The sequence below is a fragment of the Channa argus genome, chromosome 1 (genome assembly GCF_033026475.1).
Source record: "Channa argus isolate prfri chromosome 1, Channa argus male v1.0, whole genome shotgun sequence".
In the NCBI taxonomy this organism is placed as follows: domain Eukaryota; kingdom Metazoa; phylum Chordata; class Actinopteri; order Anabantiformes; family Channidae; genus Channa; species Channa argus.
The window spans coordinates 43239643-43253188 of NC_090197.1; the positions used below are offsets into that span (position 1 = coordinate 43239643).

The 13546-nt window shown below is 40.0% G+C and overlaps 1 protein-coding gene across 2 annotated transcripts in view; it reads left to right on the top strand.

The window, feature by feature from the left end:
* The first annotated feature begins 142 nt into the window (after positions 1-142).
* Positions 143-13546, top strand: part of itga9 (integrin, alpha 9) — a 42785-nt gene continuing 29381 nt past the window's right edge. The window contains exons 1-14 of one of the 2 annotated variants that reach the window (XM_067524051.1): positions 143-619; positions 889-1016; positions 2125-2231; positions 4332-4455; positions 5412-5479; positions 7764-7893; positions 7978-8063; positions 8155-8217; positions 8642-8779; positions 9172-9277; positions 10495-10589; positions 11464-11554; positions 11908-11926; positions 12032-12186. In XM_067524051.1, the coding sequence (XP_067380152.1) occupies positions 429-619; positions 889-1016; positions 2125-2231; positions 4332-4455; positions 5412-5479; positions 7764-7893; positions 7978-8063; positions 8155-8217; positions 8642-8779; positions 9172-9277; positions 10495-10589; positions 11464-11554; positions 11908-11926; positions 12032-12186 (1501 nt within the window). In that variant the 5' untranslated portion in view covers positions 143-428. Of the gene's footprint in view, positions 620-888; positions 1017-2124; positions 2232-4331; positions 4456-5411; positions 5480-7763; positions 7894-7977; positions 8064-8154; positions 8218-8641; positions 8780-9171; positions 9278-10494; positions 10590-11463; positions 11555-11880; positions 11927-12031; positions 12187-13546 lie in introns of both variants that reach the window. The other variant, XM_067524042.1, reaches the window with a different exon arrangement.

Here is a 13546-nt window from a genome sequence, read left to right on the forward strand (position 1 = left end):
CCTCATGACCGCGTTACCATTGTCAATTTTCCAAAATGAAACCACTGGTTCCGCTTTTACTTGTCCAATAGGAGCCCACGCTGCGCCTTGAAGTCTTGTTGCTTTTATTTTGACTAAAACATTTTCCCGGTTTATGTTGGCTGCGCACTGTTAACTTCGCAAAGCTGGTGGCATTTAGCTCCACGACAGGGAGCCTGCGAGCAACAAACTTTCTCAGATTGACACGGAATGGAGAGCAGCTGACGCACCGTTATTTACCGGACCGTTAACTTTCCTTCTCACGCCTTTCCTCATGCCATCAAATCACACATACTCTGCTAGAGCAGGAACAAAACATCTGAAAATAGTTTTGTAACACTTTGAAAACGGAAGAGCGGACAATTGCTTCTTTTTTCTTCTTTAAGGACACTTTAACCGCGTTATTACGCATGATGCGCAAAAGGATGGCTCCTCTACGGAGACGAAAAACGGGAGTACAAACTATTTTTTATGTCTATCTCTCCATTTCAGTGGCTTATTCTTACAATATAGACTTAGAACATCCTTTGGTGTTCCGCGGGGCAAATTCTAGTTTTTTTGGCTATTCTGTGCTGGAGCATTATCATGACAACACACGCTGGTGAGTCCTATGTTTCTGGAAATTTATGTTTTTTAATAATGATGCAATTGATTTTTATTTTTATTTTTTTACTTTAAAAAAAATAGAGCTCGTGATGCATCAAAACAAACTAATGAATGTACAACGATAATGGCTAAACTTCCTCATACATTTTCCTGATTTGACTGACAATGTATTTTGGGGGGGTTAGTTGAGATGTACGCGATGAGGTGTTAAGCGGGTAATAACTCCACAGTGTCCCATCCTTTCATCTCCTTCCATGTCTGCAGGATAATAGTTGGGGCTCCGAGGGCTAACTCTACCTACAGTAGCTCTGTGCACTCTCCTGGAGCTATATATAAGTGTCGAGTTCACAGCAACCCAGAGCGCCGCTGCACAGAGATGGATCTGGGAAGAGGTTAGTCTCCACATCCTACAGCATCACTGGAGCAGCATTTAATGACATGTACACTTAACTGCCTCCTCAGGGCAACATGCGCGCGCGCACACACACACTCCTTGCGCATTTCAGACTTTAAAACTCATGTCACAGACACACACAAGCAGGGCTTTGCTGTAGCTTTTCTTCTCCCACTCTCTGCATGAACTCCCCCAAGCATCTGTTTTGTTTTATCAGAATAATGCGGCCTTATGCTATTTTAAACAGTGCCACGGTTGTTCTTTCAGTTCTTAAACCTGCTATATGGAGACATGTAAAAGACAAGGAAATTCTGTGTGCAGAGGTCTATAAATATTTTGATAAATATGATTTATGCTTCTGCTAATATTTTCCAAGCATGGGAGCCAGAAAGTTGAACTTCACCCAGGGTGGCAGCATGGCTCAATCTGTCACCAAAAATTTAAAAAAAACATAGACTTATACAATCATGGGGAGCATGTCCTGCATGGTGCTCACTGAACTGCGGATCAGAGCAGCTGCATTTATGATTTTATCATTTCAATACACACCAATACTTAAACTAATAGGGAAGTTATTTTGCATGTTGATTTTAGCCCTATTTATACTGTAACAATATCACCAACATTCACATTGCTCTGTTGTTGTTTGTTTGTTGACATGGGTTGGGATGGCAACCTGTTTCCTGTCACTATATACAGTGTGTCTGAACCTGATAACTTTGTGAGAATATGAAGATACATCGGTTGGGTTTTATTTTGTGTTTTCACATATAATAGTATTTAAATTTTTTAGATTATGGATTCATGGCAAAATGAATTTCAGCTAATTACCATACTTGTTTGACACCTAAACAAGTATACAAAATATTAATATTGTTGTTATTAAGAACTGTTGGCAAAGTTAACATGAGCATTGTTGTGGTAACAGATGTTGGATCTACAGAATTTGAAACTGTGTAAACATCATTTGCACATTCAGCAGAAACAAATGATAAATCCCAGAACTCAAAAAGCTGACAATGGCTGATAACTAACCAGTTACTTGCTCCAAGACATACCCCATCCTGATGACTCAACATCTGCAAACTGCTCTTATTGTCTTTCAGGAAACAAGCCTAGAAAGTCGTGTGGGAAGACATGTCAGGAAGACAGGAATGATGAGTGGATGGGGGTCAGCCTGGCCCGCCAGGACAGAGCCGATGGCAGAATATTGGTGAGTTCATGGACGCAACACTGCACCCACGACACTTTAGCAAATTGTTTAAGCATGTACACCGATAAAAAAAAAAAAACTGATTATGCCGACATTATTGTTAAAAACGTTTTACCATGAACCACACTGTTAAACCACAGCTGCTCTCAATGTTACAAGTCTCCTTTAGTTCTTCCCTTCCATTATTTTTAACATGCTTACAAACTTTAAATGGCTTTGTTTTTTGCACATTTTAAAACTAGAGCAACAACTGAAGTTGGACAGATTTGAAAACTGCTGTGTAGTTACATAATACTATAAAACATGTTTGGAGCTGGAAGACTCAGTGGAACAGGGTTTGTCAAAAGTGGATTGTTGTTTATAAGAAAAATGAGAGTGAGGTTTAGAGAAATCAGAAGACTTATAACTAGTGGTACTAATCCCAGAGGTGCTTGGTTGAGTGTTTGCACAGAGATCATAGGGCAGCTGTCAGAGTTTGTTTAGGTTTCATACTTTGGGCTTCAGTCCCGAATTCAGGGGCAACATTTCATCAAACGTTAACCCCTGTGTCCTGTGGAACAAGGGACCTTCCACAACTATTTGAAGGCCACTCTTGAGACAGGTGTGAATGTGCTTGAATACCTGTTGATTGAACTCTTTTTCTGGGAGTTTGAAAAATTACAAGAATTTCTTCTTCCAAAGATATCCACAGAACTGTTTGTTCAACCTGTATTCCTTTCAATATGTTTGTCTTTGGGCCATTTTTTATACCTCACTGGAATGTATTGGCATGCATTTCAAACCATTACCCTTGGCTTTACTCGTCAATCGGTCCGTCCAACTTTGAAACTTCTTGGAGTTGTCAGTTTTGGGAATTTAGGTGTAGAGTTGTATAACATCAAGCTTGTCGTTCGCACCCTATTACCATCCAGACTGGGTCGTGATAAAAGAAAGGTGGTGGCTTTGCAAAGCCACATGTGACTAAGCCTCTCCAAAGCACTGATTGTTTTTTTCGAACTCATCTGAATGAACTTCCTCACGTTTCTGTGGAACAGGAGGGAGACGGCTGCTTGGCAGATGTGTCCAGTGGTGACTTCATCTGTGATTTCAGGGGAGGCCTTGTTTGTGACCAGCGAGCTCTTTAACATGACAACGGCACAGACTCCAAACTCTATAAATTCCTGCTTTGCTGCTTCAATAGAACTTATAAGCTGCTGCTAGCTCCCTTTGCTCTGTTTACATCAGTTAATTAGTCTTTTTTTTTCAAGGAATATACTTCTACTCAAGACACAGAGTTCATGCTGGTATACTACTGTTGGCTAAGTTGTCCTTTGAAACACAAGTGTCCCTTAACATAGTATCTTGCTTCCAGATAGTCAACTTACTGTCTGTTGGGCTCATGATTTGCCAAGCTCTTATATTCATTTAGATTTGCTGTGCGTGTGTGTGTGTGTGTGTGTGTGTGTGTGTGTGTGTGTGTGTGTGTAGCAGGATGACTGGGTGAGTTAAACTCTGTGAGGGGAAATTAAGTGAACTTTGCACAGAGGCTTCCAAACTGCCCCCACCCCCCAGGGAACTGATGTATTACAACATATACACATTCGGTGGCCTGGCTTGTGAAGAATTGGAAATCCAGTTTATATCATCTTGTTTGCTTAGTGAAAGGAATGTTTTATTTTGAAAAACACAGCATCAAAATATTATTTTGAGAACTATTCACATAAAAACATACTCCCAGTGTCAGAGTTACTCTCTTTTTGATCTTTTTCCTTTTCTGACCTTTTGGAGTGTCCATTTGCCTGTAAAACGCAGAGGAGCAACACTTTTTTCAAGTGTTAAGTTAAAGATTTTCCTAATGCTGCTTGGGAAACACAGATCTTGTGCTGCAGCTGAGATATTCACACCACAGACCATGGCGTTTATGGTCAGGGTAATGGATGGGCTTAATTTCTCCTCTCAGTGATTATCATTCGACAGCCACAGAGACGCACTGACTCAAACCCAGCGTGGACGGGATTTAAACAATCAACAAGGTTGAGGGACGTCTGCAGCTTGAAGTGTTTGTGTTTACAGAATGAGCATGTGTCTGAATTTGCTTTCTTCTCCTATGTCTTCTGTCAGGCTTGTGCTCACCGCTGGAAAAACGTCTATTACGACTCAGAGCACATCCTTCCGCACGGATACTGCTCCATCATTCCTCCAACGCTTCAGAGCACGACAAAACCACTCATTCCTTGTTATGAAGGTACAGTAGAGACACCATGATGGATGAGCTCAACACAAATATTTTCACCTTTCACACTTCGACATTAGACAAACAATAACACTAGGAAAGCTCAACGCCCTCAGTGTGAAGCTTCACATCTGCTTTTAGCTTTTGCCCCTGTGGAGCAGAAGCAGCAGAGACACGTGTGATCTCTTCTCCCAAGTCCGGCACAGATACTTTGGCTTGAGAAAGTTCAAACTGTTGAAGGACAGATCATTTTTTTTAAATATATGTGAGAATTGAATTTTTCCCTATAGGCATTTTTGTACAAGAAAAACATTTTCAAAAATGTGTGATTATGGCTGCTTTCCTACAGCACTGATTTTGACTTAATTTTCCAGAAATCAGGTGCTTCTATGATTGACGTGCAAAGTGGACAAATGTTTTTATGACTGTAATAAATTACATCCGTTTGTGCTGCACGTTGATTTGCTTCAGCTGAGATGTTAAGAAATGTTAGAGAGAGAAATGTTAGTAAGAAATGTTCCATTAGATCAATATTGTACTCTATAACATGTGATGCTGACTCATGCAAACGGGTATTTCATATGTTTTCAGATGTAAATCAGAGCTACTTATCTTTACCGTATTTCTGTTCCCACGTCAGGGCTTCACTTCCTTCCGTTACTGTTGTTGCCAACAGTTGTGGAGAAGCCAGACAGACTTTGCATGGGACCATATTTACAGTGCATTTTGCACAGATCCAAGCTCAATATTTTGGTAACCCGAGAGCACTGTGTTCCTCCCCTCCCAAGTAATAGGTTTTCTTGTCAAATGTGGAGCTGCACTCCTTCTCCCAGTCTACTTTCTGCCCCCAGAATCCTCTTGGATGGGACTGGGACTTTGACTAGCTCCATATGGAATGCAGGAAAAACTCCAGTAAATGCTGGCTCAAGCACACAGTGAAATAATTTGTGGTTTGTTTTTACTTACAGACTATAAGCAGAAGTATGGAGAAGAGCACGGTTCGTGCCAAGCTGGGATAGCGGGGGTTTTTACAGAGGTCAGTAACAGCGCTTGTTCATCTTCTTAATTCATGTAATTCTTTCTGATGTTTTATGGGTCATCAAAACTCTGTTGTCTGGAGTTTCATTAACCGGTTCACAGTTTGGCCAAGTGAGCATGGAGCCATGCAGTTGACTCTTCAAAGGCAGTGCTTTGTCCGTCACTTGTCATTTTCACAGATAATTGCTCGAGGATTTTTAACAATGTGACCCTTTTTTGTCCATTCTTTGTTGACTTTTACTCTCTGGTATTCTTAAGAGAGCAGAGACTTCAGAGTACACATGGAGCTGAGGGTGATTTATTTTACACAAGTTGTTCAAGAAGTTAAATGATGTGGAAAATCTAAATTCTAAAGCCAGATAAACACGAGAAGTTGTATCAAAGCAGCCGCTCTGCTGACTAACTGCTGATAACGGTTAACTTCTGTTTCCATAGGCAGATTGTTGTAGGAAAGGCTGCAGCAGCTTCACTTGCCCTCTGATGTGGTTCAACAAGATAAAGCATTTAAGAAAACACAAGTTTCTTTTTCTCTTTAGCTTCCATGCTACTACTGTTTTTACATTCACATGACATCATCTTTGGTTTCACAGTACCTCATTGTACCTTTTGGTCTCACACACTCATTTGTCTGGAAGCAGGTGGGGTAGGACCCTGAAGAGAGAAAGGTCAATGAGATTTGACTTCGGAAAGCGGTTTTGTGTAAAAATATAGTTTGACAGGAAAATGTGCTTAAGTTAAAGATTGAAAAATGTCTATTTGATCACTTTAGACATTATGTTTTCTATACATTAATTATATAATTTTTTCCTGATGTTTCCCATGAGCTGCATGTTCTACAGAGGTCCTTTTCAAGTTTCAAATTACAGTTACACTCAACCTGGGACATACAGTAAAGTACAGTTAACTGTAAGTGACTTTATGACAGATTTGCCTGCAGGGTGAAACCTGAATTCTCAAATTTTATGCAAACATGCAACTCTGATAACATTAGTTTTCCCGTTAGCCTGATGTTATTGAAATAACCGCTAAATTAAACATTGATTAAGGTCAGTTGTGTTGAAAGACAAAAAAAAGAAACATTTGATGATGTATCTTTAGGACATTTTCCATTATTTTCTAACACTTAATACACTAGACTAAAAATGTTTCAATGTTGGCCAAAGTCAAGATCACACTCACACAGACGTGTTATACAGTACTTGTGATTTTTCCTATTATAATGGTTTTTCTTTTATAGATACTAAAGTGGGATCATTTAACAAGATCTGGCTGCTAAATTTAAACATGTAATACAAATTCTTCTATGTGTGTATTTCAACAAAAAGCCCTTGAATTGTGGTTCAAGGCATTTTTCAACAATGAACCTTATAATAGTGTATGACATGTTTCATGTTTTTTAATGTTATCACACAAAATAAAAGAAAGAAAACAGTATATAAGTTAAAATGAACTGTGCAACTCAGACTGAACAAAGATCTTTATCCAATTTTAATAAATGTAAGACGCTTTAATCATCAAGTGAAAGCCATGAACAACGCCAAGATAAGACATTTGGACTCCACAATGAAACTACTGTTTAAAAACCAATGTGAAAAATCATCAAACCCACTTTTACTTTACTGACTGATTGTGACGGGGTTGGATCTGTTACAGCATTTGTACACCTTCCCTCCACCTCCACCCCACCCCTATCCCCAAAGAATCTGAAGAATTTAAAGAAAAGATGCCCAACTGTTAAACCTTATCCTTCCCTGAACCGTGGTTGATACACCTCATGGTGGCCAGATGTTCAACACCACCACACAGGATTTGGAAACTGCTAAGTGAGCTCCTGACTGTGCTGTTAAGTTTGTTTGTATGTAGAAAGACTGACTACACTTCCCCCAGTGTAACTGACTCGATGGAAAAGTATGGATACCGCATATTTTTTGTTGGGAATGTGTAGTCCAAACAGCGCATCTGAAATTCTCTACTTCCTTTATTAGCCAAGGACCGTCACAACAAAAAGTTGTGAATAACTCATTTTACAGCCATCAATTTTGCTTGGTCTTTAAATTCTTCCTCACCTCAAAGGAGGCGGCCTCCGCTCCATGCCATCTGGATGTGTGGTCTAGAGCAGATAGCACAAACCAGTCTGTGGCCTTTGGTTAACCAGACGTTGACCCAGCAGCGTGTATCTTTTTTCCCCCTCTCTCTCCTCTCTACTGTAGACTATTGCAGTACAAACCGAAGATTAAGTCATGTCACATTTGTCTGAATGAATGTGGGGTTTTCATTTTCAGGAGCTGGTGGTGATGGGGGCACCAGGGTCATACTACTGGACTGGGACGATCAAAGTATACAACTTGACTTCTAACTCCTTCTACAGCCTTAACAAAGATGACGTAGACTCCCACAGATACAGCTACCTTGGTAAGAGCCTGTTAATGAGGGTAATTGTTCCAATTGTCACATGTGTGAGGACAAAGGAGCTGTGATTGGTGATTGTATTTTCAGGCTATGCGGTCACTGCTGGACACTTCTCCTCTCCAGATGTAGTGGACATAGCTGCAGGGGCGCCTCAGCACGGTGGCAGCGGAAAAGTAGGCACCCGATCTTTTGTCTTCTTTTCCAGCTGCTGAATTGAAATCCTTGTGTTGTTTGCTGTAGTGATTTTGATTTTCTGTTGCACAGGTTTACATTTTCAAAATTGATGGAGCATCTTTGGTGAAGAGTTTTCAAGCCTCAGGGAAAATGGTATGAGCTCGGATGAGGTTTTGTATTCATCCAAAAGTGTCTGATAGTCCACATCTCAATTATTATACAGCACGTATTTCTCAAACATATTTCTTAGCATACAATGTTCTCTCATAAGGACCAGCACAAAGGCAGTTTGTCAACCTAAACTTCCTCAAGGATCATGTAGTTGATTCTTGCAGTGCGTTGCAGACATGCTATGTTGTCAGAACTGCTGTTTTATGTCCTTGGAACTTATTCTCTTCATTAACATTAAATTATAGAAAGTCAGGATTGCTTTAAGGCATAAGCAGCGTAATTATTTTTTCAATAGTGGTACGAATGTGTGGAGAAAGGAGAAATTATTTCAGTCAGAGCCTATGTAAGTCAAATGATGAATTGTCTGTGATCTGACCCATTGCTCTGTGGCTCGGCTTGGTTCCAGATGGGCTCTTACTTTGGCTCCTCATTGTGTGCAGTTGATCTGAACCAGGACGGCCTGTCGGACCTGCTGGTGGGGGCACCCATGCACAGCCAGCTCAGGGATGAGGGCCAGGTGTCCGTGTACCTCAGCAAGGGCAATGTGAGTGGGATTTGGTGGGTCAGTGGTTATGTGATACCGTACCCTGCAGATGCACTTAACAACAGCATACCCACTCTCTCACTTTAAGCTGCACCAATGTACATTTTTACACCATTATTATTGTCACCAGTTGGGGCTATTGCTTTGCTAATGTCTGTGTTATCTCTGAGCCAAGTTTGTGATCGTGTTTGAGCAAGAATATGTTTAGTCCAGTTATTAGATTAATTAACTTATAGTATGTTCATTGGTTTATAATCTGATTAGATTGAAGATAACCAACTTCTGTCATTATCAAATAATTTTATTTGAACAAAGCTGCAGCACTATACTGTAAGACCTTTTTTTTGCCAGCTTTGTTTATAAACTGTTTTCTTGCATGCCTCTGCTCGCAGGGCGTGATGGAGGAGGCTGGAGTTTTGACTGGTGACAATGCTTTCAATGCACACTTTGGAGAATGCATTACAGCAATTGGAGACATAGATGACGATGGTTACCAAGGTCAGTGCAAAGTAATAACATATTTTCTAGTGACCGTTTTGCTTGTTCTAGTTTGCATGATCTTCATCAGCACAGTTTGCACATAGTTTTATTATCACTAGTGAGAGGTCAGAGCAAAGCTGGGGATTATGTTTTAAATTAATCTTGTAATGGTCCTCCTGTGCTCTGTGAATCTATATTTCAGGCAATGCCAACCACATTGTTCAGTGCTATTAATGTTACATTTTCCGGTCGTCACGCAACAAGCTGTTTCCTCAGCAATAAAAGTCACACAGTTTATATTCTTCACACCAGCCCACAAGCAAATGTTGGCTGGTTGAGTTTCTCAGTAGGTGCAATGAAACCTGGTCATTTTCACAGACATTTTGTTTGAATACGCCTATGGTGAGGGGTAGCTTACGAAAATATTGGCCCCTCTTACACTTTGTGCACAGATTCATCCAGACGCAAAGAAGATTATCCTCACACAGAGACATATACGATTACACTGTCTATTTTTCTGGCACTTCCTTGGTTTGGTTTTGATGGCTCGATTTGACGTGCATCTGACACTTGAGGCAGGAAGCTGCTATCTAGTTTCATCTCGGTGTGAGATACGCCTCAAGGCTTGCAGCCTGGCACAGTGTGTGTGGAGAAAGATGGCAGCTGGGAAGTATAACTCATCTTGTAGCTTGTCACTCTGGGAGTGTCGAAAGAAAGCCAGACTTGCACGCTGACTGACAATATTATTTACAGCATAACTGCTACCATTTAGTTCAAAAGAGCTACTGTAGAATACACGTTTGGTTTCACTAAGAACAAAGTTTAGTTATGAAAAGTCATGAGTTAATTATTATGGGATATTTCCATAAAGTTACCATTTCTGCCTTGGAATGCTGCGCCACATGGAGCAGTGTTATGGTTTATAAAAAGAAAGTTTATGTATGGATTTGTGTGGAAATGGGAGACGCATCAGTGCTCTTGCCAACACTTTATGGTCTTGTTTCCACTCTCTCAGAGGTCACACATGCTTTTATAGCCACTAACAACTTTTAATTGTCTATTAAGAGTGTTACTATAACCACTTGTTTCCCACACACTGGGCACCTGAAGGTAAACAGAGGGTTAATGAAAGCTTTTTGTACGCATTCACAAACACGCATACTCATTTCAACTGTAATTTATTTCAGTGACAGCTTAACATCAAAACACTTTTTGTTCTCTACTTGTCTCTTCAGATGTAGCCATAGGAGCACCTAAAGAAGACGACTACGGAGGAGCTGTTTATATCTACCATGGGGACGATTCAGGAATCATCAGGAAATACTCTATGGTAAGAACCTTTTATGTACACAGTATATAGATATTGGTTTATTACTGGTAAGCAAAGGAATGTGATGTAATTCGGATTCCCGACACATGCAAAATGTTAATGAAAACCATGTGGTCTGCAGAGAAATAGCTGAATAATGTGTGGTGAAGTCACCACATACTACTAGCCAAGAACATACTACATCTATATCTGAATCTGAATTATCAAGCTCTTTTCTTACATTGTTGGGCGCAAATTGAAAAAAACAGGGAAATCACCATTTTGTCCCCCACATGGATCTGTTCATCTTCACGTCTGTTATATTATGTCAAACTTAAAGTGCTTTTTATATCCCTACTGTTATCGAAAAAATAAGGCACATACTATATACATCCATCTGGTGCGAGCAGATTGAAACATCCAGCATGGTTCTCTGTGCAATACATAAATAATCCTAACTTTTTAAACCTGACTAATCTACACATTGTGTCTTGCACTTTTAGATTTGAGGCCAATAAGTGGTCTAAAGAAACAGCTACTGCACTCATTTGTCTGTACATTTTTCCATGCATACTTCATTCATGTTTCCATTTCTGTGCAAATAAAAAAAGATTGAAAATGTGTTCATTATTAAACATGTGTATTTTAAAAGTTGTCGTAGCCAAGCTTTTTTTGTTTGTTTAATGCTAAGTTAAGCAAACCTCTTGATGGCTCTAGCTCTATAATAAACACACACAGACCCAAGAGTGGTACTGTATCATCTAACTCTTAGCAAGAGTTAGCAAAAGCCTTAACATTAGAGTTAACAAGATGACACATGTGAATAATATCTAAAATAGTTAAATAAGTGCAATGCTTGCATGTGTTATTTGAAGGCTGGTATCATCTGTTACAGAAACTGTCTGGGCGCAGTATAAATCCCAGGCTGCAGATGTTTGGCCAGTCAATCTCTGGTACTGTGGATATGGATGGCAATGGATATGCAGGTATGGACACAGCAGAGTAGATGTGGACATAAAACATTTTTCTAACAAATCAGAAATAATATAAAACAACATTAACAAATAAACGATGAGAAGCTTATTAGGAAGGTGATCACTCTCATGCTTTTGGTTCTTATTTTTCTGCAACAGCAGCTTTTCAGACTCGTGATAGAAGCATCTTGTTTACTACATTCCACAGCTGACAGTCAGACTCTGCCAGCATTATAGTTGAAGACCTCTGTGCATTGTTTTAGATTTGCAGGTGTGCAAAAGACTGTCAGCAGATGTTTTATAAAGATCATATCTTGTTCGTTGCCTTTCTGTTGCAGATGTAACCATCGGAGCTTTTATTTCAGATAGTGTGGTTCTGCTAAGGTGCGTAACTGGATCATTACACTGCAGTATTTATTTATTTATTTTGTTGTTTTAATGTCCATTCTCTCTCACACTGTTATCCTGTGTTGGTTGATACGATTGTAGGTCCAGGCCTGTTATTACAGTGGACGTCTCCATCTTTCTGCCCGTGTCCATCAACATTACTACGCCACAGTGCCACGAGGGCCACCAGAACCTAAACTGTTTCAACATCACTGTCTGCATGCGCTTCAGAGGAAGACAGCTGCCTGGACAGATAGGTGAGGAATAACCCCGCAGCTTTGGTCATTGCTCATTGTGACTTACAGTAAAGAAGCAGTTTGCCAATAGATAGAGATGAACCTTAGGCTTAATTGTCAGAGCTTAACATAGACCAGAGGCTGAGGAGCAAACAACAGATATAATCACCCCTAAAACTTAACCCCTACTTATGTGCAGTATCATAGTCATTTATTTTGAGAAAGTGGAGGAAGTAAATAAAAGGAAATAAATATAACACAATCATGCTCAGTAATTTTCTCTATACATGGTGATGGCAAGTGGACATAGATTTAGGCCTGTGCCCGACTGTTTGTTTGCATTTGGCTGATGGTTTACCTCTCAGCCTGTGCTAACTGGCTTAGGGGTGCGGTGCCTGGTGAGTACTGAGGTGCAGTGTTGTTCCAGTGTTAGGGTGTTGTCATTTGCAGCCCCCCGGGGAGGCAGGAGACCTGTCGTTCCATAATGACTACATCCCGTCTCCCAAGAAAAATGCCTCTCTGTGCAGTCATCTGGCTAACACCATGGAAAGTGCAGCACTATGTGTTTGGCGACTCCTATAAGGAAATCGTACTAGCCTCCTCTGGAGTGAGCTCATGGCGTTCCCTCTGTTGGACGGACTAAACAGTAGGCTATAGTCCGACTGGGGTGTGTTTACCACCACTCCCACTGTTTTACCAGCATGACACCCTCTTGAAGCAATTACTGAAAACTAAGACCGATTCATTCAGATCCCAGAAGTCCATATATGGTTTTCTAAGTAACACCGGTCATGTTTGACTTCATGTTTTTGAATTTTCAAGTCGAGGTTCATTTGAAGTGTCAGTAATGGCAGGGGTGGAACCAGCACAACTGTTTTCTTTCACAATATTAGTAGTTGTAAGGTGGAAAATGTGTTTTCTTTTTTGTTAATGATTTTCTGCTGACATTAAACTATAGACATATACGTAGACATATATATAGACATATAAGTTCAGTGTGTCAGTAATCATTCCAGAAGCATTAATAGCATTGATTGTACTCTTCTGGACATTTGCTCTGGCTTTTGGGTTAACAATTATGCCTAACTCCTGAAAAATATTGTGTACTCTCCTGAAAATAATGATTGCTCAAATTCTACTCTAAATCTGTGTGATTCTCTGTAGCAAACTTGGGGGCATATTACATAAACTCTACTGAAATTAATGCTGTTTTCATTAAACAACATAAAACAAAGAGCTCTTGTTAAGTTAAAGTAATATCAGATGATGTGACCAAGAAATGTCAAACATGTTCCCATCTTCCCTCTGACTTACATTCATTTGACTGCAATAAGCAACGATTTATTTTTTCCCATGTTTTTTTGAAATTTACCATAAAACC